This window comes from Heterodontus francisci, chromosome 46 (assembly GCF_036365525.1).
Source record: "Heterodontus francisci isolate sHetFra1 chromosome 46, sHetFra1.hap1, whole genome shotgun sequence".
Taxonomy (NCBI): Eukaryota; Metazoa; Chordata; class Chondrichthyes; order Heterodontiformes; family Heterodontidae; genus Heterodontus; species Heterodontus francisci.
Window position 1 is genome coordinate 14,533,611 of NC_090416.1, and position 25,446 is coordinate 14,559,056.

At 57.2% G+C, this 25,446-nt stretch overlaps 2 protein-coding genes across 3 annotated transcripts in view; one reads left to right on the forward strand and one right to left on the reverse strand.

The window, feature by feature from the left end:
* Positions 1 to 1,090: 1,090 nt before the first annotated feature.
* On the reverse strand, positions 1,091 to 25,418 carry LOC137356835 (transmembrane protein 79-like). 2 transcript variants are annotated; one of them, XM_068022661.1, is made up of 4 exons: positions 25,347 to 25,418; positions 10,079 to 10,913; positions 8,595 to 8,808; positions 1,091 to 1,516 (listed from the first exon to the last, which is right to left on the reverse strand). In XM_068022661.1, the coding sequence occupies exons 2-4, from the start codon at positions 10,899 to 10,901 to the stop codon at positions 1,312 to 1,314; spliced, it is 1,242 nt and encodes a 413-aa protein (XP_067878762.1). In that variant the 5' UTR covers positions 10,902 to 10,913; positions 25,347 to 25,418; the 3' UTR covers positions 1,091 to 1,311. The 2 variants fall into 2 exon arrangements, with proteins under 2 accessions (XP_067878762.1, XP_067878761.1); XM_068022660.1 differs by lacking the exon at positions 25,347 to 25,418 and adding an exon at positions 17,079 to 17,285.
* The window catches only part of smg5 (SMG5 nonsense mediated mRNA decay factor), a 40,401-nt gene continuing 35,225 nt past the window's right edge, over positions 20,271 to 25,446 (forward strand). Inside the window, 1 exon segment of the mRNA XM_068022658.1 lies at positions 20,271 to 20,454. Within this exon segment, the coding sequence (XP_067878759.1) occupies positions 20,375 to 20,454 (80 nt within the window). The 5' untranslated portion in view covers positions 20,271 to 20,374.

Genomic DNA, 25,446 nt, shown 5'->3' on the forward strand with positions numbered 1-25,446 from the left:
TCTGCACTGTCTGAGTGTCAGTACTGAGGGAGTGCTGCACTGTCGGAGGGTCAGTACTGAGGGAGTGCTGCACTGTTGGAGGGTCAGTAATGAGGGAGCGCCACACTGTCGGAGGGTCAGTCCTGAGGGAGTGCTGCACTGTTGGAGGGTCATTAATGAGGGAGCGCCGCACTGTCGGAGGGTCAGTGCAGAGGGAGCGCCGCACTGTCAGAGGGTCAGTACTGAGGGAGTGCCGCACTGTCGGAGGGTCAGTACAGAGGGAGCGCCGCACTGTCAGAGGGTCAGTACTGAGGGAGTGCCGCACTGTCGGAGGGTCAGTACTGAGGGCGCGCCGCACTGTCGGAGGGTCAGTACTGAGGGAGTGCCGCACTGTTGGAGGGTCACTGCAGAGGGAGCGCCGCACTGTCAGAGGGTCAGTACTGAGGGAGTGCCGCACTGTCAGAGGGTCAGTACTGAGGGAGTGCTGCACTGTTGGAGGGTCAGTACTGTGAGTGTGCTGCACTGTCGGAGGGTCAGTATTCAGCGAGCACTGCACTGTCTGAGTGTCAGTACTGAGGGAGTGCCGCACTGTCGGAGGGTCAGTACTGAGGGAGTGCCGCACTGTTGGAGGGTCAGTAATGAGGGAGCGCCACAGTGTCGGAGGGTCAGCACTGAGGGAGTGCTGCACTGTTGGAGGGTCAGTAATGAGGGAGCGCTGCACTGTCGGAGGGTCAGTACTGAGTGAGTGCCGCACCGTCGGAGGTGCTTTCTTTCGGATGAGACGCCTCATCTGCCCCTCTCAGGTGGATGTAAAAGATCCCATGGCCGCGATTGGAAGAACAGCGGGGGTGGGAGGGGGGTGGTGAGTTCACCCTGGGTCCAATATTTGTCCCTCAACCAACATCACTGTACAGACGATCTGTGTCGTAATCACAACGCTGTTTGTGGGATCTTGCTGTGCACCAATTGGCTGCCACGCTTCCTACATTGAAGCAGTGACTCCACTCGGGGCGACCTCAGGTGGCGAAAGGCGCTATAGAAATGCAAGTTAGTTATTATCTGGCAACCTCCTCTTGAGGGACGCTGAATGAACACAAGATCTCACATTGCAGTTTGTTTTATTGACACCTTCACCTCCTTTGGCCTGAAGCGTGTTGCCAGGGAGCTACCAAGAGAATATATAAAAATGAATCGAGCACCCAGTGGAAACAGAACGTAGGGGGCAGAAAAAGCCTTTAAAAATATATCAGTAATTTCACTGTACAATAGTCCTAAAGTGGGCTGGTTGTCAGTCACCGTGGTAACAAGCGTCCGTTCTCTGAGGATTCTCCATCAGCCCCAGAACCTCTGGCGTGGGCCTGAGGCCTTCTCCTGTCCTTCTGTCTCGCTGGCTGAGGTGGCAAACATCTTATCGGGAGCCAGGATGAACATGTAGCAGAGGTTGCAGACAAGTAGGCCGAGGACGGGGAAGAAGGTTAGGCCGTAACCGAAACCTCGGAAAGTGCTGCTGATGGCGAAGGTCAGCCAGTAAATCAACCTGGGGATGACGGAGAGTAAAGAGGGTTCCATTAATCCACACTCCACAACAGTGACCACATGTTCCCCTTCACTGACGTTGACTCATTCAGCCCTGTTCCATTCCACTTCTCTGGGAATTTTGTAGCGATAGACTCATAGAAAGTTTATGGCACAGAAAGAGGCCACTTGGCCCATCGCGTCTGTGCCGGCCGGGGAAAAAAAAAAGGAGCCACCCGGCCTAATCCCACTGGATACCAGGAATGTCAGTGCTGGGAAAGGAAGATTCCCATTATCCTGTGAAACACTCCCAGCATCGGTTAGATACAGAGTAAATCTCCCTCCACACTGTCCCCATCAAACACTCCCAGGACAGGTACAGCACTGGGATTGGCCGGTCAATTTGGAGCACTTCCTGCCTGCAATCAGGGGGAGAGCTGCACCTGTGCTGCAGCAACTGCAGAGTGGAGAGTGGAATAACTGCAAAGAGGTGACTGTTACATGGAGACAGCTGCATTTACTGAGGAACTGTTGCACTTTTTCAAGGATTAAGAAGACCTGCAAGTCATTTTGGAGAGGTGGATGTTGGAGCACCAGAGAACTGTTGGTTGTTTGGACTGTTGGGGGAGGGAGGAGGCACCGGAAGATCCAGGGGTGGGGCTGCCAAATTCTATAGGGAGCCCTTGTATTTGGTCTTGTGTTTATCTGCCATCCTGCACAAAAGGGGCTCCCTCCCCACCCCCAACTGTGTGGCTCGGGACAGCTGGAGCTGCCCGGCTGAAGACTAGCTTTATACAACAACAGAAAAGGGAGAGAACCGGGCGGCTCTAGCCGACCCGGGCGAAGAGCCCTCCCCTAACTGGAAGATTGAATTGTAGACTCTGCAGGAAGGTGCTCCAACCACCAAGTGAACTGCAACATCCTCGCAGCTGTTCTCTCTCTTCCATCACTTGGCCACCTATCCTCTCCTCTCCTTGTCCTTTTCAACCCTATCCTCCTCTACTCCCATCCCCACCTCCCCCATCATATTGTTTGTGTTAAAGAAAACTGTCGTGTGCTTTGTTTCTTGGGGGTGGGCGTAGCTCTGCGACCCCATGGCAAGCCCCTCTTCGCCGGTGGCGGGGCCTTCCCGTTTATATGCTGCTGCGGCTGCTGCAGCTGCACCTGTTGCCCCGTCACCGTTTGCTTTATTAACATCAAAGCATGGAGTCAAGAGCTACGTCCACCCGAACATGACTATCGAGGCATGTGTGAAAGCAATGGCCGAGGTTGTCAGCCCTTCGGCCATTGTTGCAGCCTCTAAAATGTACGGGAAGGCAGTGTTATTTCTGAGGACCGAGCGGGCGGTGTCCCTGGCTCTGAGCAAGGGGCTCACCGTGGGCGGGACCTTTCTGCCAGTGGACCCCCTGGAGGCCACTGCGCAAAGGCTCATTCTATCCAATGTCCCGCCCTTCATTCCTGGTGAGCTCCTCCTTCCCCACCTGCACCATTTGGGGGAGGTAAAGACGGGACTCACCCCAGTCCCGCTCGGTCTTCGGGAGAACAGCCTCCGACACGTGTACTCCTTCCGCCGCCAGTTATTCATGCAGCTGGCGCGGGAGGAGGTGACAGAGGGCCACTTTAATGTAGAATTCCAGGGGACGGCCTACCGCGTCTTCTGGACCTTGGACGGGGTGCGGTGCCATGTCTGTAAGGGGGTGGGGCATGTTCGTAAGAACTGCCCCAACCTCCCGGCTGCCAACTCCAACTCGGCGTCCCAGGGTGGCGACGCTGCACCTCCTCCCACCCCCCCTACACCACCACCAGATACCATTCAGTCGGTACCGGTTTTCACGGCCTCCGGCAGGGAGGGGGGTGACCATCCAAGTGGAAGGAAGGCGCGGAGGAGAAATAAACATCGAGAGGCGCGTCCCCTGGACACCGTGACACTACCCGAGTCTGAGCTCAGCACAAAGCCCGATCTCGGGAAGTCAACTTGCCCCAGGGCTGGGCTCAGGCCCAGGGTGAATAAAAAAAAGGAGAGTGTGGAGGTGGAGGCCTCTGATGACATGGAGGTCTCTGAGCCTCTGCGCCCTGGTGGGAAAAAGAGGTGAAGGCACCCCTCCACAGAGGTAATGAGGGGCCCTGAGGCGCAGGGCCCATCTGTTGGAGGGGAGCTGTCTCCTGTCTCGGGTCCCCAGGTTTCCCCTACCGCTACCACCAAGGCTACAAAGTCCGGGCAGGAGCTCCCTATTCCTCAGGATGGAGGGGAGGGGAAGGCCCCGGTACATGAGGCCCCTCCTGAAGGAGTAAGTGGGGCCCTGCTTGTGGTGGGGGAGCCTGGGGACTCCGCCCATTCTGCCACTGCTACTGGGTCGGGTGCCCTGAGTGAAGGGGAGGGTGAGGCCCCAGAGGGTCGGCCCTCCCAGCCGGAGTCCACCGCCAACCAGGAGACACCCGACCCAGTTATAACTGAGAATGCTGCCCCATCTGCTGGGCCTGTGGATGCTGACGGAGCGGGAGATGGCCTCCTCTCTCCGCCTCCAGTCTCGGCTCCGGCTGGTTTTCCGGAGTCGGGAACTTCTGTCTCCCCTGGACCACTCATTGGCCTGGGGACGGAGGTGGAGCGGGGTCCTGAACCGCTGGTGCCTACAGGCTCCAGTTTCACAATAGAACCCAGAGAGGACTCCTCCGCCATCGATCCTGGGGGTGGGATCGTGACGGAGGCGGGACCAGCTGGCGCGGCCGGGACGTCCGCCCCACAGTGTGTAGTGGGCGTGTCGGCCGCTGGCGGTGACGACCCGGAGGAGGATGGGGATTCAGTGCGGGGCACGGAGGGTGATCTTGATTCCATCGCCAGTGAGGTGGTGGAGTCCCTCGTGCCTCCCACTGAATCTCCTCTCAACTCCGGGATTTCCTCGCGGTTTGCAGGGGCTGCCGCAATAAAGTTCAGCTGGCCCTCGACCGCTGGTCAAATCTGGCGCTGATCATCCAGTCCGTCCGTGCCGCCCTTAAGATAGCGGGCAAGCGCGCGGGCGTGAAACTGGTTGAGAGGCACCGTTTTAATGTGTTCCTCAATGGGTTGCTGGGGGAGTGGAGGGCCAGGTGCACTTCCACTCCCTCCTCACAGTGAGGTGTTGGTGACGGGTTTTAAGTACCTTTGACATGAAGATAACCATAGCCAGCCTCAACATCAACGGCAGCAGAGGGGCTCACCGCAGATTTCACAATCTCTCAGTCCTTAGGGAAGGGAGATACGCGGTGAGCTTTCTGCAGGAAACCCACACCGTTCCGGGAGACGAAGCTACCTGGCTCCTGGAGTGGCAGGGTGGGGTCTACATGAGTCACCTCACCCCTATTTCTAGTGGGGTGGCAATCTTGTTGGCCCCGACTTTTCAGCCGGAGATCTTGGGGGTCAAGGAGCTAGTGCCGGGCCGCTTGCTCCACCTCGCCGTTCGCCTGGGTAGCGTGCCGCTCCACTTTGTGAACGTGTACGCGCCCAGGCCCGGCGCGTTGCAAGCGCGCTTCTTTGAAGAAGTGTCCGCTCTCTTGAGCTCCATCGATAGCGGCGAGTGCATCATCCTCGGGGGGGATTTTAACTGCATCCTCGAGGTGGGGGATCGCTCCGGTCCCCAGCGCGGCCAAGCGTCGGTGGAGAAGTTGAGGGGACTGATCAGCTCCCTTAACTTGGTGGACGTCTGGCGGAATCTCCATCCCGACTCCAGCGCCTTCACGTGGAGGTCTGGAGGAGGAGGGTCGCGAATCGACCGCCTCTACATTTCGCAGGCGTACGCCTCCCGCGTCTCGGCAGCCTCCATGCGGCTGGTGCCGTGCTCGGACCACCGCCTGGTGTGGGCGGAGTTTACTCCGCTCCGCACGCGAGCGGGGTCCGCGTACTGGCACTTTAACAACCGGCTGCTGGAGGACGAGCGATTTCGGGACTCGTTCTGTCGATTCTGGGCCGACTGGAGAAGGAAGCAGGGGGGCTTCCCCTCCTTGAGGCTATGGTGGGATGTGGGCAAGACTCACATCCGCGTCTTCTGTCAGGAGTACGCGAAGGGGTCGACCAAGAGGCGGGAAACCGAGATCGGGCGCCTTGAGAGGGAGGTGCTCGACTTGGAGTCCCGCCTCGGTCATGCCGTCGTGGACCCGGCCCTGTGGCAGGCGTACAAAGAGAAGAAGGGCGCGCTGAGGGACCTGCAGCTCATAGGGTTCCTCAGCGCGTACGTGAGGTCGCGTATCCAGATCCTGGAAGATTTGGACTGCGCCTCACCCTTCTTCTACTCGCTGGAAAAATGGCGGGGGGTCCGTAAGCAGCTCGTCGAGCTGCTGGCCGACGATGGATCCTCCACCACGGATCCGGAGGGAATGGGCCTCCTGGTCCGTAATTATTACAGTGCGTTGTTCTCTCCGGATCCGTCCAGCGAGGATGCGCGCAGAGTTTTGTGGGAGGACCTGCCGCAGGTCAGCCCGGTGGGCGCCGAAGGATTGTAGGCTCCGCTCACGTTGGCGGAGCTGACTGGCGCCCTCCACCAGCTCTCGAGGGGCAAATCCCCAGGGCTGGATGGGTTGACCGTGGAGTTCCTCAGGGCGTTCTGGGACGTCCTGGGGGACGATTACGCGCGGGTCCTGGGGGAAAGCCTGGCGACCGGGGAGATGCCCCTCTCGTGGCGCAGGGCGGTCATCGTCCTGCTGCCGAAGAGGGGCGATCTCCGCCTGCTTAAAAACTGGCGTCCGGTCTCCCTCCTCAGCACGGATTATAAGATCTTTGCCCGGGCTATGTCTACTCGCCTGGGCTCCGTGCTGGCCCACATGATCCACCCCGACCAGTCCTACACGGTCCCGGGCCGGTCCATCCAGGACAACATCCACCTGGTCCGGGACCTGATCCATCTTTCCCAGAGGACTGGTCAGTCGGTCGCCTTTCTCTCCCTCGATCAGGAGAAGGCGTTCGACAGGGTGGATCACGATTACCTTTTCGGGACTCTGCGCGCTTTCGGACTCGGGCCGCATTTTGTGGCCCAGGTCCGACTTTTATACGCCGCCGCAGAGTGTCTAGTCAAAGTTAACGGGTCCTTGACGGCGCCCCTTCGATTTGGGAGAGGAGTGCGTCAGGGATGCCCCATGTCCGGCCAATTGTATACCATCTGCGTGGAGCCCTTCCTGTGCCTGCTTCGCAGGAGGTTGACGGGATTGGCTCTGCGCGAGCCGGCCATGCGGGTCGTCCTCACGGCTTACGCCGACGACGTGCTCCTCGCAATCACAGATCCCGTTGACTTGCGGAGGATGCGCGTCTGCCAGCAGACCTTTTCTGCCGCGTCCTCCGCGAGGATCAATTGGGAGAAATGTTCCGGACTCCTGGTTGGTCCGTGGCGGGTGGACTCCCTGCCGGAGGAGATGACACCTTTTGCGTGGAGCACCACGCACCTCCTCTATCTGGGAGTCCACCTTAGCCCCGCTGAGGAAGCCTGGCCGGCAAACTGGCAGGAGTTGGAGGCGAAAGTCACCGCTCGGCTGGGGCACTGGACAGGACTGCTCCGAGTGCTTTCCTACAGGGGCCGAGCGCTGGTCATAAACCAACTGGTGGCCTCCATGTTGTGGTCCCGGTTGGTCACTTTGGCCCCGCCCCCTGTATTTGCCACCAAGATCCAGAAGAAACTCGTCGATTTCTTCTGGGGCAAGAGGAAACACTGGGTCTCTGCCGCGGTCCTGAGTCTCCCGATCGAGGAGGGCGGTCAGTCGCTGGTGTGCGTCCGCACCCAGGCTGCGACTCTCCGCCTTCGGACCCTGCAGAGATACCTGTACGTCGAGCGTCCTCCCAGATGGTGTGCGCTGGCGACGTATTTTTTCCGCCAGTGTCACTGCCTTCAAGACGACACGCAGCTCCCGGTGGAGTCCGTTAGCCGCGCCTCTCTGAGGGAGTTGCCTGTCTTTTACCGGGATCTTTTCCGAGTCTGGAACATGGTCGCCTCCAGTCAGGGCGCTCCCCCGCCGGCGGAGGTGAGCGCCTCGGCTGTCAAGGCGGCCGACTCCGGGGACGGTCCGGCGGGCGGAGGAGTAGCCGAAACCCCCGGGACGCCCCTCACTGCGGGTGGCGAGGGGGCTCGGGAGTGCGGAGCGATCCCGGCCAAGCTGACTCCCGCTCGGCCGGAACTGCTCATCGGACCCAGGCCCCGAAACCCTCCTCGGGAGCCGGTCCCGCACAACCCGAGCCGCCTCTCGGAAATGCCCTCCGTGCCATTCCAATCGGCGCGGAGGGGTTTACTGTACGGGCTGCTCCTGCACACTCTCCACTTCCTCGCCCTCGTCAGCCGGCCGGACACACCCTGGCGGTCCGCGTTGCCATCTGGCGGCGAGGGGAAACCCCGATGGAGGTCTCTCTACGCGGGGGTCTTCCCCCTTTACATCGGGGACCTGGGGTGGAGGGTGCTGCACAGAGCAGTCCCGTGCAATAGGCTTTTAAGTAGGTTCACGGACTCCCAGACCAGCTGTACTTTCTGCGGCCTGGACGAGTCCGTGTTCCACATTTATATGGAGTGTGCGAGGTTGCAGCCCCTCTTTGAGTATCTGAAGGGGCTGCTCCTCAAATTCTGGCTGCACTTCAGTCCCACGCTCCTGATCTTTGGGCACCCGGTGCGGAGGGGCTCGGGCCGGGAGGAGGATCTCCTCGTCGGTCTGCTCCTGGGCCTGGCCAAGGTGGCAATTCACAGGTCCAGGTTGCGGGCCGTCGGGGGGTCCGTCCTCCCCGATTGCCTGCCCCTCTTCCGCGGTTACGTTCGCGCCCGGGTGTCCCTGGAAAAGGAGCATGCGGTGTCAGCCGGTACGCTTGAGGCCTTCCGCGACCGGTGGGCACCGCCGGGACTGGAGTGCATTGTCGACGCCGAGAATGGCATTTTAATTTGAGTTTTTTGTTTATTTATCTGGTTTTAATAAAGTTATTTTAAAACTGTAACTATGTACATAAAGGGGGCCTGAGGAATAAAGGCCCCCTCAAGATAAAAAAAACGGGGGTTAGATACAGAGTAAAGCTCCCTCTACACTGTCCCCATCAAACACTCCCAGGACGGACTGCAGAGAGGAGGACAGAAGGCATTAAAGGGACATCACCAAGGATGACTCACCTCGCAAGGGCGAAGAAGGCAGTGAGGAGCGGAAGAAGCTTCAGTACCTCCTGAGGGATGTATGTGGAGAGCACGATGAGGTTGATGAGGAAGAGGACAAAGAGGTGGACGGAGTCGGTTACAAAACGCAGGTGGATCTCCACCTCCTCCTTGCGGGGCGCGAAGGGCTCGAGGGAGGCAGAGCAGCACCTGGCCAAACCGTAGACGATGATACCTGCCAAAGTGGGGAAAGACAAGTGACGCGGGTGAAATTACCAAAGGCGCCATGTTAACTGAGCTCGGGCACGAACCGGGGAAGCTCAATCCGAAGTCGCAAAACGTGCTGGCACGGGTCGGCTTTCCATTCACTCAGTCTCCGGATGCTGGCGAGGCTGGCATTTGTCGCCCTTCCCTAATTGCCCCTTGCGAAGGTGGCGGTGAGCTGCCCCCCCCCCCCCCCCCACCCCCCTTGAGTCACTGCAGGCCAAGTGGTGTCGGTGCACCCGCAGCGCTGGTAGGGAGGGAGTTCCAGCCTCGCCGGTTTGTTAACTAAAAGAACTGGATGTTGGTCTGGGTCTGGAGTCACGTATAGGCCCAGACCCGGGTAAGGACAAGCCGGTTTCCTTCCCTAAAGGGGCATTCAGGAACAGCTTTCGCTGAAACCCTCAAGAGTCAGTTAGGTTGTGTGGGACTGCAAGTCGCATGTCGGAGGTGGTCGTATTTTTCCCGGCACTCTAGCCATTTCCGACTCTCCAGCGACAGGATCGCAACGCGTGATCTCCCAATTCCGCCTGCCCCTCCCCGCACCCCCCATCCCAACCCCCCACCCCCAACAACCCAGGGTTCCTGTAACCAGTGTCTCCCACCCGAGCTCATTCTTTGCCCCATCACTGTGCAGTGCCTCACCTCCCATCGTCTCCCCTTCCTCTTACTCCCGACCGCACGCTGCCCGCCCCTCACCAAGTACTCCCGTTTAGATCTGCTCAGTGTCACCCTATCAATGCGCCAGAGATCCGCCGGCTAGGACAAAATGGGGCACCGAGGGAGAACGCCGCGCCCCCTCTTGATGTTACCCTCGCCTCCTTGCTCGCACTGCGTCCCGTTCCGCTGTCACCCCCTCACACTTGCTGACCGACACTGGCTCCCGGTCCGGCAACCCCTCGATTCTCGAATTTTCAACCTCGTTTTCATGGCCCTCGCCCACCCCCTCCCTATCTCTGTCACCTCCTCCAGCCCCCTACAACCCTCCGAGATCTCTGCACTCCTCCAATTCCAGCCTCTTGCACATCCCCCCCCCGATTCCCATCGCTCCACCATTGGCGGCCGTGCCTTCAGCTGCCTGGGGGGCCCTAAACTCTGGAATTCTCTCCCGAAAACTCTCCACCTCTCTATTGGGCGTTTGTCCTACAGATTGAGCCTTGGTTCATTCATAGTCCCACTTCCAGCACCAATCTCCCGCATCCCCCCCCCGCAAACTTATCTCACACCAGAAGGGGTTGTCTTACCCATTATGATGGGGACGGTTGCAAAGACACTGCATCGGAGGGTGTAAATCATCCGGACGGTGAGGTCGGGCATCAGGGGCACGTCGAAGGGCAGGAAGACATAGGCCCCATACAGGAAGCAGGGATAGATGATTAGTGCAGCTGCCATTGCTGCCGTGGCCTTCAGATTGGGCCGGGTGCAGCTGGCACAACACGGGCGCTTCTGCCCGCGTGCCTCCCCATTCGACTCTGGCCACTCGGCATCCGGCAGGGCGTAGCTCCTGGGGGCCAGCCAGTCGCCTTGGCTACGGCAGTGGGCCGCCAGAAAGGGTTGGCGATCGAGGTCGCTGCCGTTCCCCACTGGCTTCTCGGCGTCCAGCCACAGCCCCTCCTCCCTCGTGCCATCCTCTGACGGCGTGGCACAGCGGGGACCCACCACGCGCACCGTGGGATTGAAGACGGTGGGCACCGTGCCCGCTGGCCCGCCCTCCTCCTCAGGCCCCGGGTTGTCGGCTGCGCGGTCCCCGCCGGGGCTGCAGGTTTCCGGTTCGCCCGCCGCGTGGGCCTGGGCGCCGGAGGCCTCCGTGCCCTCTGTCTGGCTCGTCTGCGCGGAGGAGTCCGCAAAGGTCGCCATCTCCATGCCGTTTTCTCCGGCAACCGAGGGCTGGTTGCTATCGGGGTATTTCAGCGTGGCGGAGGTGTGAAGCAAAGGGGTATCGCCTGACTCTGAGGATCCTGAGCTCCGCGGACTGTCTAGGTCTTCCTGCTGCTCGGGCGCAGTCTCCGAAACCTCTTCCTCGTGAGGAATCAGCTTGTCCTGAACCATGGGCAGGAACCCAGACATTTCGAGCAGCTCCTGTAATGACAAGCACATCAGATTTACAGTACAGAAACAGGCCATTCGGCCCAACCAGTCCATGCCAGTGTTCATGCTCCACACAAGTGGGTCAGAGGGTGGAAATTCTGCAGTGAGTAACTCACCTCCTGACTCCCCAAAGCCTGTCCACCATCTACAAGGCACAAGTCAGGAGTGTGATGGAATACTCTCCACTTGCCTGGATGGGTGCAGCTCCAACAACACTCAAGAAGCTCAACACCATCCAGGACAAAGCAGCCCACTTGATCATCACCCCATTCACTAACATTCACTCCCTCCACCACCGACGCACAGTGGCAGCAGTGTGTACCATCCACAAGATGCACTGCAGCAACTCACCAAGGCCCCTTCGACAGCATCTTCCAAACCCGTGACCTCTACCAACTAGACGGACAAGAGCAGCAGATACATGGGAACACCACCACCTGCAAGTTCCCCTCCAAGTCACACACCATCCTGACTTGGAACTATATCGGCCGTTCCTTCACTGTCGCTGGGTCAAAATCCTGGAACTCCCTTCCTAACAGCACTGTGGGTGTACCTACCACACACGGACTGCAGCAGTTCAAGAAGGCAGCTCACCACCACCTTCTCAAGGGGCAATTAGGGATGGCAATAAATGCTGGCCTGGCCAGCGATGCCCACATCCCATAAATTTATTTATTTAGAGATACAGCACTGAAACAGGCCCTTTGGCCCACCGAGTCTGTGCCGACCAACTACCACCCATTTATACTAACCCTGCAATAATCCCATATTCCCTACCACCTACCTACACTAGGGGCAATTTACAATGGCCAATTTACCTATCAACCCGCAGGTCTTTGGCTGTGGGAGGAAACCGGAGCACCCGGTCACAGGGAGAACTTGCAAACTCCGCACAGGCAGTACCCAGAACTGAACCCGGGTCGCTGGAGCTGTGAGGCTGCGGTGCTAACCACTGCGCCACTGTGCCGCCCCAAATAAATGAAAAAAATTATTCCACAGTCTGTAACTCCTTTTTCAGTCTGCCCTTCTATTCCTTTCTCCCTCATGTGTTTATCCAGCTTCCCCTTAAATGCATCTCTGCTATCCCCCTCAACCACTCCTTGTGGGAGCAAGTTCCACATTCTCACCACTCTCTGGGAAAGTAAGGGTCAGTACTGAGGGAGCGCCGCACTGTCGGAGGGTCAGTACTGAGGGAGTGCAGCACTGTTGGAGGGTCAGTACTGAGGGTGCGCCGCACTGTTGGAGGGTCAGTACTGAGGGAGTGCAGCACTGTCAGAGGGTCAGTACTGAGGGAGTGCAGCACTGTTGGAGGGTCAGTACTGAGGGTGCGCCGCACTGTCGGAGGGTCAGTACTGAGGGAGTGCAGCACTGTTGGAGGGTCAGTACTGAGGGTGCGCCGCACTGTCAGAGGGTCAGTACTGAGGGTGCGCCGCACTGTTGGAGGGTCAGTACTGAGGGAGTGCAGCACTGTCAGAGGGTCAGTACTGAGGATGCGCCGCACTGTTGGAGGGTCAGTACTGAGGGAGTGCCGCACTGTCAGAGGGTCAGTACTGAGGATGCGCCGCACTGTCGGAGGGTCAGTACTGAGGGTGCGCCGCACTGTTGGAGGGTCAGTACTGAGGGAGTGCAGCACTGTCAGAGGGTCAGTACTGAGGATGCGCCGCACTGTTGGAGGGTCAGTACTGAAGGAGTGTTGCACTGTCAGAGGGTCAGTACTGAGGGAGTGCCGCACTGTCGGAGGGTCAGTACTGAGGGAGCTCCGCACTGTCGGAGGGTCAGTACTGAGGGAGTGCCGCACTGTCGGAGGGTCAGTACTGAGGGAGCCCTGTATTGTCGGAGGTTCAGTACTGAGGGAGTGCTACACTGTTGGAGGGTCAGTACTGAGGGAGTGCCGCACCGTCGGAGGGTCAGTACTGAGGATGCGCCGCACTGTCGGAGGGTCAGTACTGAGGGAGTGCCGCATTGTCGGAGGGTGAGTACTGAGGGAGTGCCGCACTGTCGGAGGGTCAGTACTGAGGGAGTGCCGCATTGTCGGAGGGTGAGTACTGAGGGAGTGCTGCACTGTCGGAGGGTCAGTACTGAGGGAGTGCCGCACTGTCGGAGGGTCAGTACTGAGGGAGTGCCGCATTGTCGGAGGGTGAGTACTGAGGGAGTGCCACACTGTCGGAGGGTCAGTACTGAAGGAGCGCCGCATTGTCGGAGGGTGAGTACTGAGGGAGTGCTGTATTGTCGGAGGCTCAGTACTGAGGGAGTGCCGCACTGTCAGAGGCGTCATCACTCGGATGAGACGTTAAACTGAGGCTCCCGCCTGCCCTCTTGGGTGGCTGTAAAAGATCCCAAGGCCTCTATTTTAAGAAGAGTGGGGCGGGGGTTGCGGGGAGTTCTCCCCGGTGTCCTGGTGCCAGTATTTATCCTTCGACCAACACCACTAAAAAACAGGTGATGTGGTGTTTATCACATCGCTGTCTGTGGGATCCTGCTGTGCGCAAATTGGCTGCTGGGTTTCCCACATTACAACAGTGAGCACAGTTCAAAAAGGAGGCTCGTCATTGAATGTGCAGTGTTTTGGAACATTCTGAGGTTGTTTAGGCGTTATAGAAATGTAAGTCTTTCGCTATTGAGATATGGGAGAGCTGCCCTTTCCCTGGCCTTGCAGGGAGGGGAAATCGCACAAAAAAACCTGGCGTTTCACCTGATTAAATGAGGACTTTGGATATTGTGGCAGCAGGTACTTTGTAGTGACTCCTCCATTACATTCCAGCAGTAGGTAGGGCAAGTGATTCCAGAGGGCCTGATGAATGTGGCCTCACAGAGACTGCCCTCCCAGTCCTGAGGAGCAGCCCATTGAACCGGCAAAGCTGGAAGATCTCGCAGCCCACGCTCAACCCAGTGCCTCACATCAGCTCAGCAGCAAGCCTCAACAAGCTGCCTTGTGAAGTGAAGGCTCTTGCATTTCGGTAGCGCCTTTCACGTCCTCAGGAATAATCAAGGCGCCTTACAGCCAATCATGCACAGCTGTAGTGTAGTCACGGTTGTAATGTAGGAAGCACAGCAATTTTGGACAATGACAACTTTGCATTTATATAGCCCCTTTAATGTAATAAAACACCCCAGGGCTTTTCACTGGATTGTTATTAGACAGAATTTGACCCCGCGCCACATAAGGTGATTCTAACTGCTTTGCGGAACACCTCCGCTCAGTCCGCAAGCAGGACCCCGAGCTTCCGGTTGCTGGCCATTTCAACATTCCCCCCTGCTCTCGTGCTCACATCTCTGTCCTGGGATTGCTGCAGTGTTCCAGTGAACATCAACGCAAGCTCGAGGAACAGCATCTCATCTACCGATTAGGCACACTACAGCCTGCCGGACTGAACATTGAGTTCAATAATTTCAGGGCATGACGGGCCCCCCATTTTATGCTTAGTTGTTATTTTTCTTTTTTTCTTTTTCCTTTTTTATGTGTTTATTTTATTTTAGCTTTTTCAGTTTGTTTCCACTGTGCTTGCCCACTGTTTTGTTTTTTTAATGTGTTTTTTTATGTTCGTGTTTGGAGTGCTCTGTGCTTTACAGTCATTAACACCCTCTCTGTATTAACACTTTGTCTTTGATCACCATTAACATACCGTTCGCCTTTGCTCCATGACCTTCTGGTCAATTATTCTCTGTGACCCTCTGTCCTATCAACACCTTCTCCTTTGTAATCTCTTGCCCCACCCCCACTTTACTTGCTTATAACCTTTTACATTTCTATTATTTGACAGTTCTGAAGAAGGGTCACTGACCTGAAACGTTAACTCTGCTTCTCTCTCCACAGATGCTGCCAGAACTGCTGAGTATTTCCAGCATTTCTTGTTTTTAATTCAGATTTCCAGCAGCTGCAGTATTTTGCTTTTATTTTAGGTGATATTAGGGACAGGCGACCAAAAGCTCGGTCAAAGAGGTCGGTTTTAAGGAGCGTCTTAAAGGAGGAGAGAGAGAGAGATGGAGGGGTTTAGGGAGAGAATTCAGAGCTTAGGGCCCCCCAGGCAGCTGAAGGCACGGCCGCCAATGGTGGAGCGATGGGAATTGGGGGATGGGCAAAAGGACAGAATTGGAGGAGAGCAGAGCTCTCGGAAGGTTGTGGGGGCTGGAAGAGGTTACAGAGATAGGGAGGGGGCGAGGAGGCCATGGAGGGACTTACAATGTGAAGCCAACAGCTGCACTGGCTTGGGTACAGCTACCTGTTGAGGTGCCACAATGGTGATGTCTATAAAGAGATGGCAAAGGCTACAGATTAGGATGGCCACATTTCAAATGCCATCAAAAGGTTAGCAAGGACAGGATTCAATTGGTCTCTCTACAGTCGTGTTCAAATTCATTGGTGCAAATTGCGCCGTGACATATGAAATGCACTACATAAATCAAAATCCATCCTTTACAACCAATATTCATTACAAGCTACCTGGACTACACTTCCTCACACCCCACTTCCTGTAAGGACTCTTTCATTTTCCCAGTTTCTCCATCTCACCTGTTCAGGCGATGCAACGTTCCACACTAGCACTTCAGATATGTCTTCCATTTTCTTCAACCGATGATTCTGCTTCCCCCACCCCCACACCATTGTGGTTGACAGGGCCCTCAACCATGTCCGATCTATTTCGTGCACTTCTGCTCTCGCCCCCTTCCCCTCCCTCCCAGAACCATGATAGGGTTCCCCTTGTCCTCGCCTTCCACCCCACCAGCCTCCATATACAGCGGATCATCCTCCACAATTCCCGCCACCTCCCAGCGCAATGCCACTACCGAACACATCTTCCCTTCCCCTTTCAGCATTCCGAAGGGACCGTTCCCTCCCCGACACCCTGGTCCACTCCTCAGTTACCCCCAACGACCCCTTCCTTTCCTCCGGCACCTTTCCATGCAAGTGCAGGAGATACAACACCTGTCCTTTTACCTCCCCTCTCCGCACTGTCAGAGGCCCCCAACCCTCCTCCCAAGTGAAACAGCGATTTACTTCTACTTCATTTAATTTAGTGCGCTGTATTCAATGCCCTTAATGTGGTCTCCTACATTGGGGGAGACTAAGCGCAGACTGGATGACCGCTTTCTGGTACACTTCCGTACAGTCCGTGAGTGTAATATGAGCTTCCTGTCGCTTGCCATTTTAATTCTCCTCCTTGCTCCCACTCTGACCTTTGTGTCCTTGGCCTGCTCAGTGTTCCAGTGAAGCTCAACACAAGCTGGAGGAACAGCAGGTCACCTTCCGACTGGCCACTCTACAGCCTTCCGGACTCAACATTGAGTTCAATCATTTTAGATCATATCTCTTCCCCCATTTTGTTTCGTGTTCCTTTGCTGATTTGTCCTTTTCCCTAATTTCTCTCTTGATCCCTTTACTTTGCATTCACACCTCCTCCAGACACATCTATTATTTCTTTAATTGTCCCGTTACCACTCCCTTTGGATTTGTACTATGAAACCTTTTGTCATTTAATCTCTCCTGCCCCCTCCACCCTATCTCTTGCTCTTCTTTCCCGCCTCCCCCCACCCCTTTTACTTGCTCAAACCCTGTTACAACTCTAACATTTCCCAGTTCTGTTGGAAGGTCACAGCCCTGAAACGTTAACTCTGTTTCTCTCTCCACAGAGGCTGCCTGGCCTGCTGAGTATTTCCAGCATTTTCTGGATTTATTAGTGATTATCTTATATTGATGGCCCCTAGTTCAGGCCTCCCAACCCTCAAGTGGGAATGTCCTAATTGTAAAGGCCTCTATCACTTCCCACTTTGTGTGCTAATCTCTCCTCTGCTCACTCAAGGTCTCTGCTAGAACATTTGCCAGATCTCCTTTTGTAACCCTCTCCTGTATGAACTTTGATGGCTTAGGACCAAGAGACCATTTGACCACGGGAGGCCCTCCATTGACAGAAAGCCCCTCTCTAATTGGCTGGCTGAGCTGCCAATCGTGACGGGGGGAAGGGGGGGGGGTGGGGGGAGGGGGAGCGGGGGCAGGACAATGATGTAAGCCTCAACAAGTGTGCAGGTGAGAGTCTCATGGACAGGGTATTAAAGGGGAATTCATCAAGCAAATACAAAAAACTCTCTCAATTCAAATTCATGTGTGCACCAGTTGCATCCAATCAAGGATAAGATGATTCTTTCAAAACAAAAACCTACCTTAATCCACCTGTAGCTGCTCACTTTAAATTCACTGAAGATAGACCTAACCAGTCTCGTTTATAATATTTAATGCAAAAAAAAAACCTGGCAGATTAAAAAGATATTTTTCCTTCATCCAAAAGGCAGCCCAGATGCAGTCTTAAACTCCTCTCCCGTTTAGTTTCCACTCCTACTTCCTGCAATGCAGAAACCTGTTAGACTGGAAAAGTGATCGACTTCTTAAAGGGGAGTGGCATGCAATTAAAGGGAAGTGGCATGCAATTAAAGGGGTCAGGGAGACGTTGAGGGTCGAGGTGTGCCCTCGCTTGCCGATGGGGGAGTAACAACTCAATGGATGCTTTTAAAGCTGTGAATGTAAATTTCATCAGCAATTATCCCGCGTACTATTTTGATTCCCAGGGACAATAGTTTTATCGATGTCTCATTTTTGATATATGATACAACTAATAGTCACACTCCTTCATCAATCACAGCACGAAACATGCCAGGGATGAGGGACTTCAGTTATGTGGAGAAGCTGGGGCCTGTCTCCTTCGAGAAGATTGAGAGGAGATTTGTCAGAGGTATTCAAAATCATGAGGGGTCTGGACAAGAGTGGATAGAGAGAAATTAAAATTAACAATTGGTCGAGCATCAGTTGCCATTTGGAGGAGAGAGTTCCAAACTTCTCCCACCCTTTGTGTGTCGAAGTGTTTCCTAATTTCACTCCTGGCTCTAATTGTTAGACTCTGCCCCCTAGACCTAGACTCCCCAACCAGTGGAAATATTTTCTCTCTCTCTTACCCTGTCTGTTTCCTCAACAACGTGAAACCTTCAATTAAACAATAGAGTCATTATATAGCACAGGAGGAGGCCATTTGACCCACTGAGTACATGCCAGCTCTCCGTAGGGCAATCCAATCATTCATTGTCTCTGTTTCCACCACACTCGTAGGCAGCGAGTTCCAGGTCATTACCACTCACTGTATAAAAAATGTTCCCCTCCCTGCTTTTTTTGCCCAAGACCTTAACTCCATGTCCCCTAGTCCTTGTACCATCATCAAATGGGAAAAGCCTTTCTTTGTCTACCTTATCCAAACTGTCATAATCGATCTCCTTTGCCCCGAGGAGAACAGTCCCAGCTTTTCCAACCTAACCTTCTCGCTAAATTCCACATGCTTTGCTAACCACGCTCTCAATATGTCCTGCTGTTTTCAAAGATCGATGCACATGAACCCCCAGGTTCCCCTGTCCCCACACAGTCTTTAGAGCTGGGCCATGAAGTCGATATTGCTTCTCTTTATTAAATTCCCTCTGCCACTTATCTGCCCATTCTACCAGCCTAGCTATGTCCTGTTGCAGTATCATCCTCACCGTTGGCCACACCTCCAAGTTTGGTATCATGGGCAAATTTAGAAATTTTACTTGGTATTCTAATTCCAATTTATATATAGCAGGGCTGATCCTTGGGGAACACCACTGTCTACCATCCTCCACGTTGCAAAACAACCCATTGCCTTCTGAATTCCAGGGAATATAATCCTAGTGTGTATGATCACGCCTCCTAATTTAAGCGTTGGGAGTGCAGATCGTACTCTTTCTTGGCAATCTCACCCAGTGGGGTGGCATTCCAAAGAAAGGGCGGAACTCGAACAGTGTCACTGCCAATTATTCCTGATAGTTGGCATTTTCAGGGCTGTACATTGAGATGCAAGGGGACCACTTAAAACACCACCAGACATGGCATTTTCCGAGCATAGACTGTGGTGCAACAGTATCAAACCCAGCGCCCCCAGGTGGCTGTGGGCAGGTTGGGATCCATAGTATACCCCCACGGGTAGGGAAGGAGGACATTCAGTCCATCTGCTTGTTCCTGCTCTTTTGACCGTCTATCCAATCAGGCCCACTCCCTCCTGGCTCTTTCACCCAACTTTCCCTTTAATTTCCCCCCTCCAAGCATTTCTCCAATTCCCCTTTTGTAAGTTACTATTGAATCTGCTTCCACCGCCCTTTCAGGCAGCGCAGACCAGATCAAAACAACTCGCTGTATAAATATTTCCTCATGTTGTCTCTGGCTCTATTTTTGCAATTATTTTGATTCTCTGTCCCTCTGGTTACTGACCCTCCTGTCACTGGAAACAGTTTTGCCTTATTTGCTCCATCAAAACTCTTCATGGTTTCGAACCCCCCGGCCCCGACATCTGAAGGTATCATTCAACATCTCGTTTCACAGGAACGTTGTCAAACAAAGTTTGACACTGAGCCACATAAGGAGATATTCGGGACAGGTGACCAAAAGCTGAGTCAAAGAGGTAGATTTTAAGGAGCGTCTTAAAGGAGGAGAGAGAGAGGCGGAGAGGTTTAGGGAGGGAATACGAGAGTTAGGGCCCCAGGCAGCTGAAGGCACGGCCGCCAATGGTGAAGCGATGGGAAATCAGGGGGATAGGCAAGAGGCTGGAATGGAAGGAGCCAACGTAGGCCAACGAGCGAGCACAGTGGGGTGATGGGGTGAGTTAGGATACGGGGCAGAAGAGCTTTGGATGAGCTGTGGTTTACGAAGGTGAAAGGTTTGGGCGGTGGGTCTGCGCTGGAATAGTGTCTGGGGATAACAAAGGTAGCACTCCCAATGCGTCAATGGGGATTGGTTGTCGGGTTTGGGGGGGGGGGGGAGGGGGGCAAAGGTAGAACTCCCCATGTCGCAATAGGGATTGTTTAGGGTTGGAGGTCAAAGGTAGTGCACCCAATGACTCAATGGGGATTGGTTGTAGGGTTTGGGGGGGGGGTCAAAGGTAGAACCCCCAATGTCGCAATGGGGATTGGTTAGGGTTGGAGGTCAAAGATAGTGCACCAAATACCTCAATGGGGATTGGTTATTAGGTTGACGGTTCAAAGGTAGCACCCCAATGTCTCAATGGGGATTGGTTATAGGTTTGGGGTCAAAGGTAGCACTCCCAATGACTCAATGGGCATTGGTTATAGGTTTGGGGTCAAAGGTAGCACTCCCAATGACTCAATGGGGATTGGTTATAGGTTTGGGGTCAAAGGTAGCACTCCCAATGACTCAATGGGGATTGGTTATAGGTTTGGGGTCAAAGGTAGCACTCCCACTAACTCAATGTGGATTGGTTGGTTGGAGTTTGGGGTCAATCAGGTGGCCCTTGTGGTTGGAAATCTCGCTCTGTGATCTCGCGAGACTTCTTCCTGGGGAATCTCGCGAGAGTTGGGCGGGTGGTGCTGATGGCGGCGGGGCCCGGGCCGGGCTGGCGGGACTAAGGGAAGCGGCAGAAACGGCCCCGGGGCCTGGGGGGGAAACCATGAGCCACCCGGAGCCGGCCGAGGCGGAACCCGAGACTGAGCCGGACGCTAAACTCCTCCACACCAAGCGGTTGTACCGGTAAGGACAGACCCCGGGCCCGGAGTCCAGTGAGGGGAGGGGGGGGTAGGTCCTGAGGCCAGTGAGGGGAGGGGGGGGTAGGTCCTGAGGCCAGTGAGGGGAGGGGGGGTAGGTCCTGAGGCCAGTGAGGGGAGGGGGGGTAGGTCCTGAGGCCAGTGAGGGGAGGGGGGGTAGGTCCTGAGGCCAGTGAGGGGAGGGGGGGTAGGTCCTGAGGCCAGTGAGGGGAGGGGGGGTAGGTCCTGAGGCCAGTGAGGGGAGGGGGGGTAGGTCCTGAGGCCAGTGAGGGGAGGGGGGGTAGGTCCTGAGGCCAGTGAGGGGAGGGGGGGTAGGTCCTGAGGCCAGTGAGGGGAGGGAGGTCCTGAGGCCAGTGAGGGGAGGGAGGTCCTGAGGCCAGTGAGGGGAGGGGGGGTAGGTCCTGAGGCCAGTGAGGGGAGGGGGAGGTAGGTCCTGAGGCCAGTGAGGGGAGGGGGGGGGGAGTAGGTCCTGAGGCCAGTGAGGGGGGGTAGGTCCTGAGGCCAGTGAGGGGAGGGAGGTCCTGAGGCCAGTGAGGGGAGGGGGGGTAGGTCCTGAGGCCAGTGAGGGGAGGGGGAGGTAGGTCCTGAGGCCAGTGAGGGGAGGGGGGGGGGTAGGTCCTGAGGCCAGTGAGGGGAGGGGGGGGTAGGTCCTGAGGCCAGTGAGGGGAGGGGGGGGGGTAGGTCCTGAGGCCAGTGAGGGGAGGGGGGGGTAGGTCCTGAGGCCAGTGAGGGGAGGGAGGTCCTGAGGCCAGTGAGGGGAGGGAGGTCCTGAGGCCAGTGAGGGGAGGGGGGGATAGGTCCTGAGGCCAGTGAGGGGAGGGGGGGGTAGGTCCTGAGGCCAGTGAGGGGAGGGAGGTCCTGAGGCCAGTGAGGGGAGGGGGGGGGTAGGTCCTGAGGCCAGTGAGGGGAGGGGGGGTAGGTCCTGAGGCCAGTGAGGGGAGGGGGAGGTAGGTCCTGAGGCCAGTGAAGGGAGGGGGGGGTAGGTCCTGAGGCCAGTGAGGGGAGGGGGGGGGGTAGGTCCTCAGGCCAGTGAGGGGAGGGGGGGGGTAGGTCCTGAGGCCAGTGAGGGGAGGGGGGGGTAGGTCCTGAGGCCAGTGAGGGGAGGGGGAGGTAGGTCCTGAGGCCAGTGAGGGGAGGGGGGGGTAGGTCCTGAGGCCAGTGAGGGGAGGGGGGGGGGTAGGTCCTGAGGCCAGTGAGGGGAGGGGGGGTAGGTCCTGAGGCCAGTGAGGGGAGGGGGGGGGTAGGTCCTGAGGCCAGTGAGGGGAGGGGGGGTAGGTCCTGAGGCCAGTGAGGGGAGGGGGTGGTAGGTCCTGAGGCCAGTGAGGGGAGGGGGGGGTAGGTCCTGAGGCCAGTGAGGGGAGGGGGGGTAGGTCCTGAGGCCAGTGAGGGGAGGGGGGGGGGTAGGTCCTGAGGCCAGTGAGGGGAGGGGGGGTAGGTCCTGAGGCCAGTGAGGGGAAGGGGGGTAGGTCCTGAGGCCAGTGAGGGGAGGGGGGGTAGGTCCTGAGGCCAGTGAGGGGAGGGGGGGGTAGGTCCTGAGGCCAGTGAGGGGAGGGAGGTCCTGAGGCCAGTGAGGGGAGGGGGGGTAGGTCCTGAGGCCAGTGAGGGGAGGGGGGGTAGGTCCTGAGGCCAGTGAGGGGAAGGGGGGTAGGTCCTGAGGCCAGTGAGGGGAGGGGGGGTAGGTCCTGAGGCCAGTGAGGGGAGGGGGGGGTAGGTCCTGAGGCCAGTGAGGGGAGGGAGGTCCTGAGGCCAGTGAGGGGAGGGGGGGGGGTAGGTCCTGAGGCCAGTGAGGGGAGGGGGGGTAGGTCCTGAGGCCAGTGAGGGGAGGGGGGGGGTAGGTCCTGAGGCCAGTGAGGGGAGGGGGGGTAGGTCCTGAGGCCAGTGAGGGGAGGGGGTGGTAGGTCCTGAGGCCAGTGAGGGGAGGGAGGTCCTGAGGCCAGTGAGGGGAGGGGGGGGTAGGTCCTGAGGCCAGTGAGGGGAGGGGGAGGTAGGTCCTGAGGCCAGTGAGGGGAGGGGGGGTAGGTCCTGAGGCCAGTGAGGGGAGGGGGGGTAGGTCCTGAGGCCAGTGAGGGGAGGGAGGTCCTGAGGCCAGTGAGGGGAGGGGGGGGTAGGTCCTGAGGCCAGTGAGGGGAGGGGGAGGTAGGTCCTGAGGACAGTGAGGGGAGGGGGAGGTAGGTCCTGAGGACAGTGAGGGGAGGGGGGGTAGGTCCTGAGGCCAGTGAGGGGAGGGGGGGTAGGTCCTGAGGCCAGTGAGGGGAGGGAGGTCCTGAGGCCAGTGAGGGGAGGGGGGGGGTAGGTCCTGAGGCCAGTGAGGGGAGGGAGGTCCTGAGGCCAGTGAGGGGAGGGAGGTCCTGAGGCCAGTGAGGGGAGGGGGGGGTAGGTCCTGAGGCCAGTGAGGGGAGGGAGGTCCTGAGGCCAGTGAGGGGAGGGGGGGGGGGAGTAGGTCCTGAGGCCAGTGAGGGGAGGGGAGTAGGTCCTGAGGGCCAGTGAGGGCAGGGAGGTCCTGAGGCCAGTGAGGGGAGGGGGAGTAGGTCCTGAGGGCCAGTGAGGGGAGGGAGGTCCTGAGGCCAGTGAGGGGAGGGGGGGGTAGGTCCTGAGGCCAGTGAGGGGAGGGGGGGGGTAGGTCCTGAGGCCAGTGAGGGGAGGGAGGTCCTGAGGCCAGTGAGGGGAGGGAGGTCCTGAGGCCAGTGAGGGGAGGGGGGGGGGAGGTCCTGAGGCCAGTGAGGGGAGGGGGGGGAGTAGGTCCTGAGGCCAGTGAGGGGAGGGGGAGTAGGTCCTGAGGGCCAGTGAGGGGAGGGAGGTCCTGAGGCCAGTGAGGGGAGGGGGAGTAGGTCCTGAGGGCCAGTGAGGGGAGGGGGAGTAGGTCCTGAGGCCAGTGAGGGGAGGGGGAGTAGGTCCTGAGGGCCAGTGAGGGGAGGGAGGTCCTGAGGCCAGTGAGGGGAGGGGGGGGTAGGTCCTGAGGGCCAGTGAGGGGAGGGGGAGGTAGGTCCTGAGGGCCAGTGAGGGGAGGGGGAGTAGGTCCTGAGGGCCAGTGAGGGGAGGGGGGGTAGGTCCTGAGGCCAGTGAGGGGAGGGGGGGGGTAGGTCCTGAGGCCAGTGAGGAGGGGGGGGGAGTAGGTCCTGAGGCCAGTGAGGGGAGGGGGGGGTAGGTGTCCTGAGGCCAGTGAGGGGAGGGGGGGAAGGTCCCGAGGCCAGTGAGGGGAGGGGGGGGGGTAGGTCCTGAAGCCAGGGGGGGGGTCCTGAGGCCAGTGAGGGGAGGAACCCTCGAAGTCAGTGAGGGTGCCCTGGGGCCAGTGGGGAGGGGTGGGGTGGGCTCTAGGCCAATGGAGGGGGCACTGAGGCCTGTGAGATGGTATGCATGTCGCCTCCCAGAATTCATGCCCATCTTTCTTGGAACTCCATGTTTGAATTCCTTCAGTCCGGTTTCCGTCCCTGCCACCGTACCGAACAGCTCTCATCAAAGTCACAAATGCCATCCTGTGTGACTGTGATAACCTTTCCCTCCTCGACCCTGTCTCCAGCCTTTGACACCATTGACCACATCCTCCTCCTCCAATGCCTCTCCACTGTCGTCCAGCTGGGTGGGACCGCTCTCTCCTGGTTCCATTCTTAGCAGCCTAATCATAGCCAGAGAATCACTTGCAATGGATTCTCTTCCTGCCCCTGCACCGTTACCTCTGGTGTCCCCCAAGGATCTGTCTTTGGCACCCCCCCCCTCCCATTTCTCATCTACCTGCTGCCCCTCGGCGACATCATCCGAAAGTACAGCTGACAACACCCAGCCCGACCTCACCACCACCTCTCCCGACTCCTCCTCTGTTGCTAAATGATCAGACTGCTTATCCGACATCCAGCGCTGGATGAGCAGACATTTCCTCCAATTAAATATTGGGAAGACTGAAGCCGTTGTTTTTGGTCCCTGCTCCAAACTCTGTTCCCTAGCTACCGACTCCATCCCTCTCCCTCGCGACTGTCTGAGATTAAACCAGACTGTTCGTAACCCTAGTGTCACGTTTGACCCTGCGATGAACTCCCGGACACCATATCCGCGCCTTCACAAAGACTGCCTATTTCCACCTCTCTAACATCGTCCGACTTCGCTTGTCTCAGCGCATCTGCTGCTGAAACCCTCATTCACACCTTTGTTACCTCTAGACCTGACTATTCCAACACACTCCTGGCTGGTCTCCCACATTCTACCCTCCGTAAACTTGAGGTCATCTAAAACTCTGCTGCCCGTGTCTTAACTTGCACTGAGTGCCGTTCCCCTATCACCCCTCCATGCTCACTGACCTACATTGGCTCCCGGTCAAGTAACGTCTCAATTTGAAAATTCTCATCCTTGTTTTCAAATCCTCCGTGGCCTCGCCCCTCCCTATCTCTGTAACCTCCCTACAACCCTCCAAGATCTCTGCGCTCCTCCAATTCCGGCCTCTCGCACATTCCATCGCTCCACCATCGGTGGCCGTACCTTCAGCTGCCTGGGGGCCCTAAGCTCTGGAATTCCCTCTCTAAACTTCTCCGCCTCTCTCTCTGTCCTCCTTTAAGACGCACCTTAAAACTGACCTCTTTGACTGAACTTTAGGTCAGCTGTCCCTAATATCTCCTGATGTGGCTCGGGTCAAATATTGTTTGATTTACCTTGGCATGTCTTATTACTTCAGAGGTGCTATATAAGTATAAGTTGTTGTGAACGGTACTGAGGGCAGACAGGGGATGCACCTTACCAGGGGTCAGCAAGCATTTCATAGTCATAGAGTCGTATAGTATAGAAACAGGCCCTTCGGCCCGCCAAGTCCATGCCGACCATAATGTCTGTCTATACTAATCCCACCTGCCTGCATTAATTCCATATCCCTCTATGCCTTGCTCATTCAAGTACCTGTCCAGATGCCTCTTAAATGTTGCTACTGTTGGCTCTCCCTCAGTACTGACCCCCCCGACAGTGCGGCGCTCCCTCGGTCCTCCCCTCTGACAGTGCG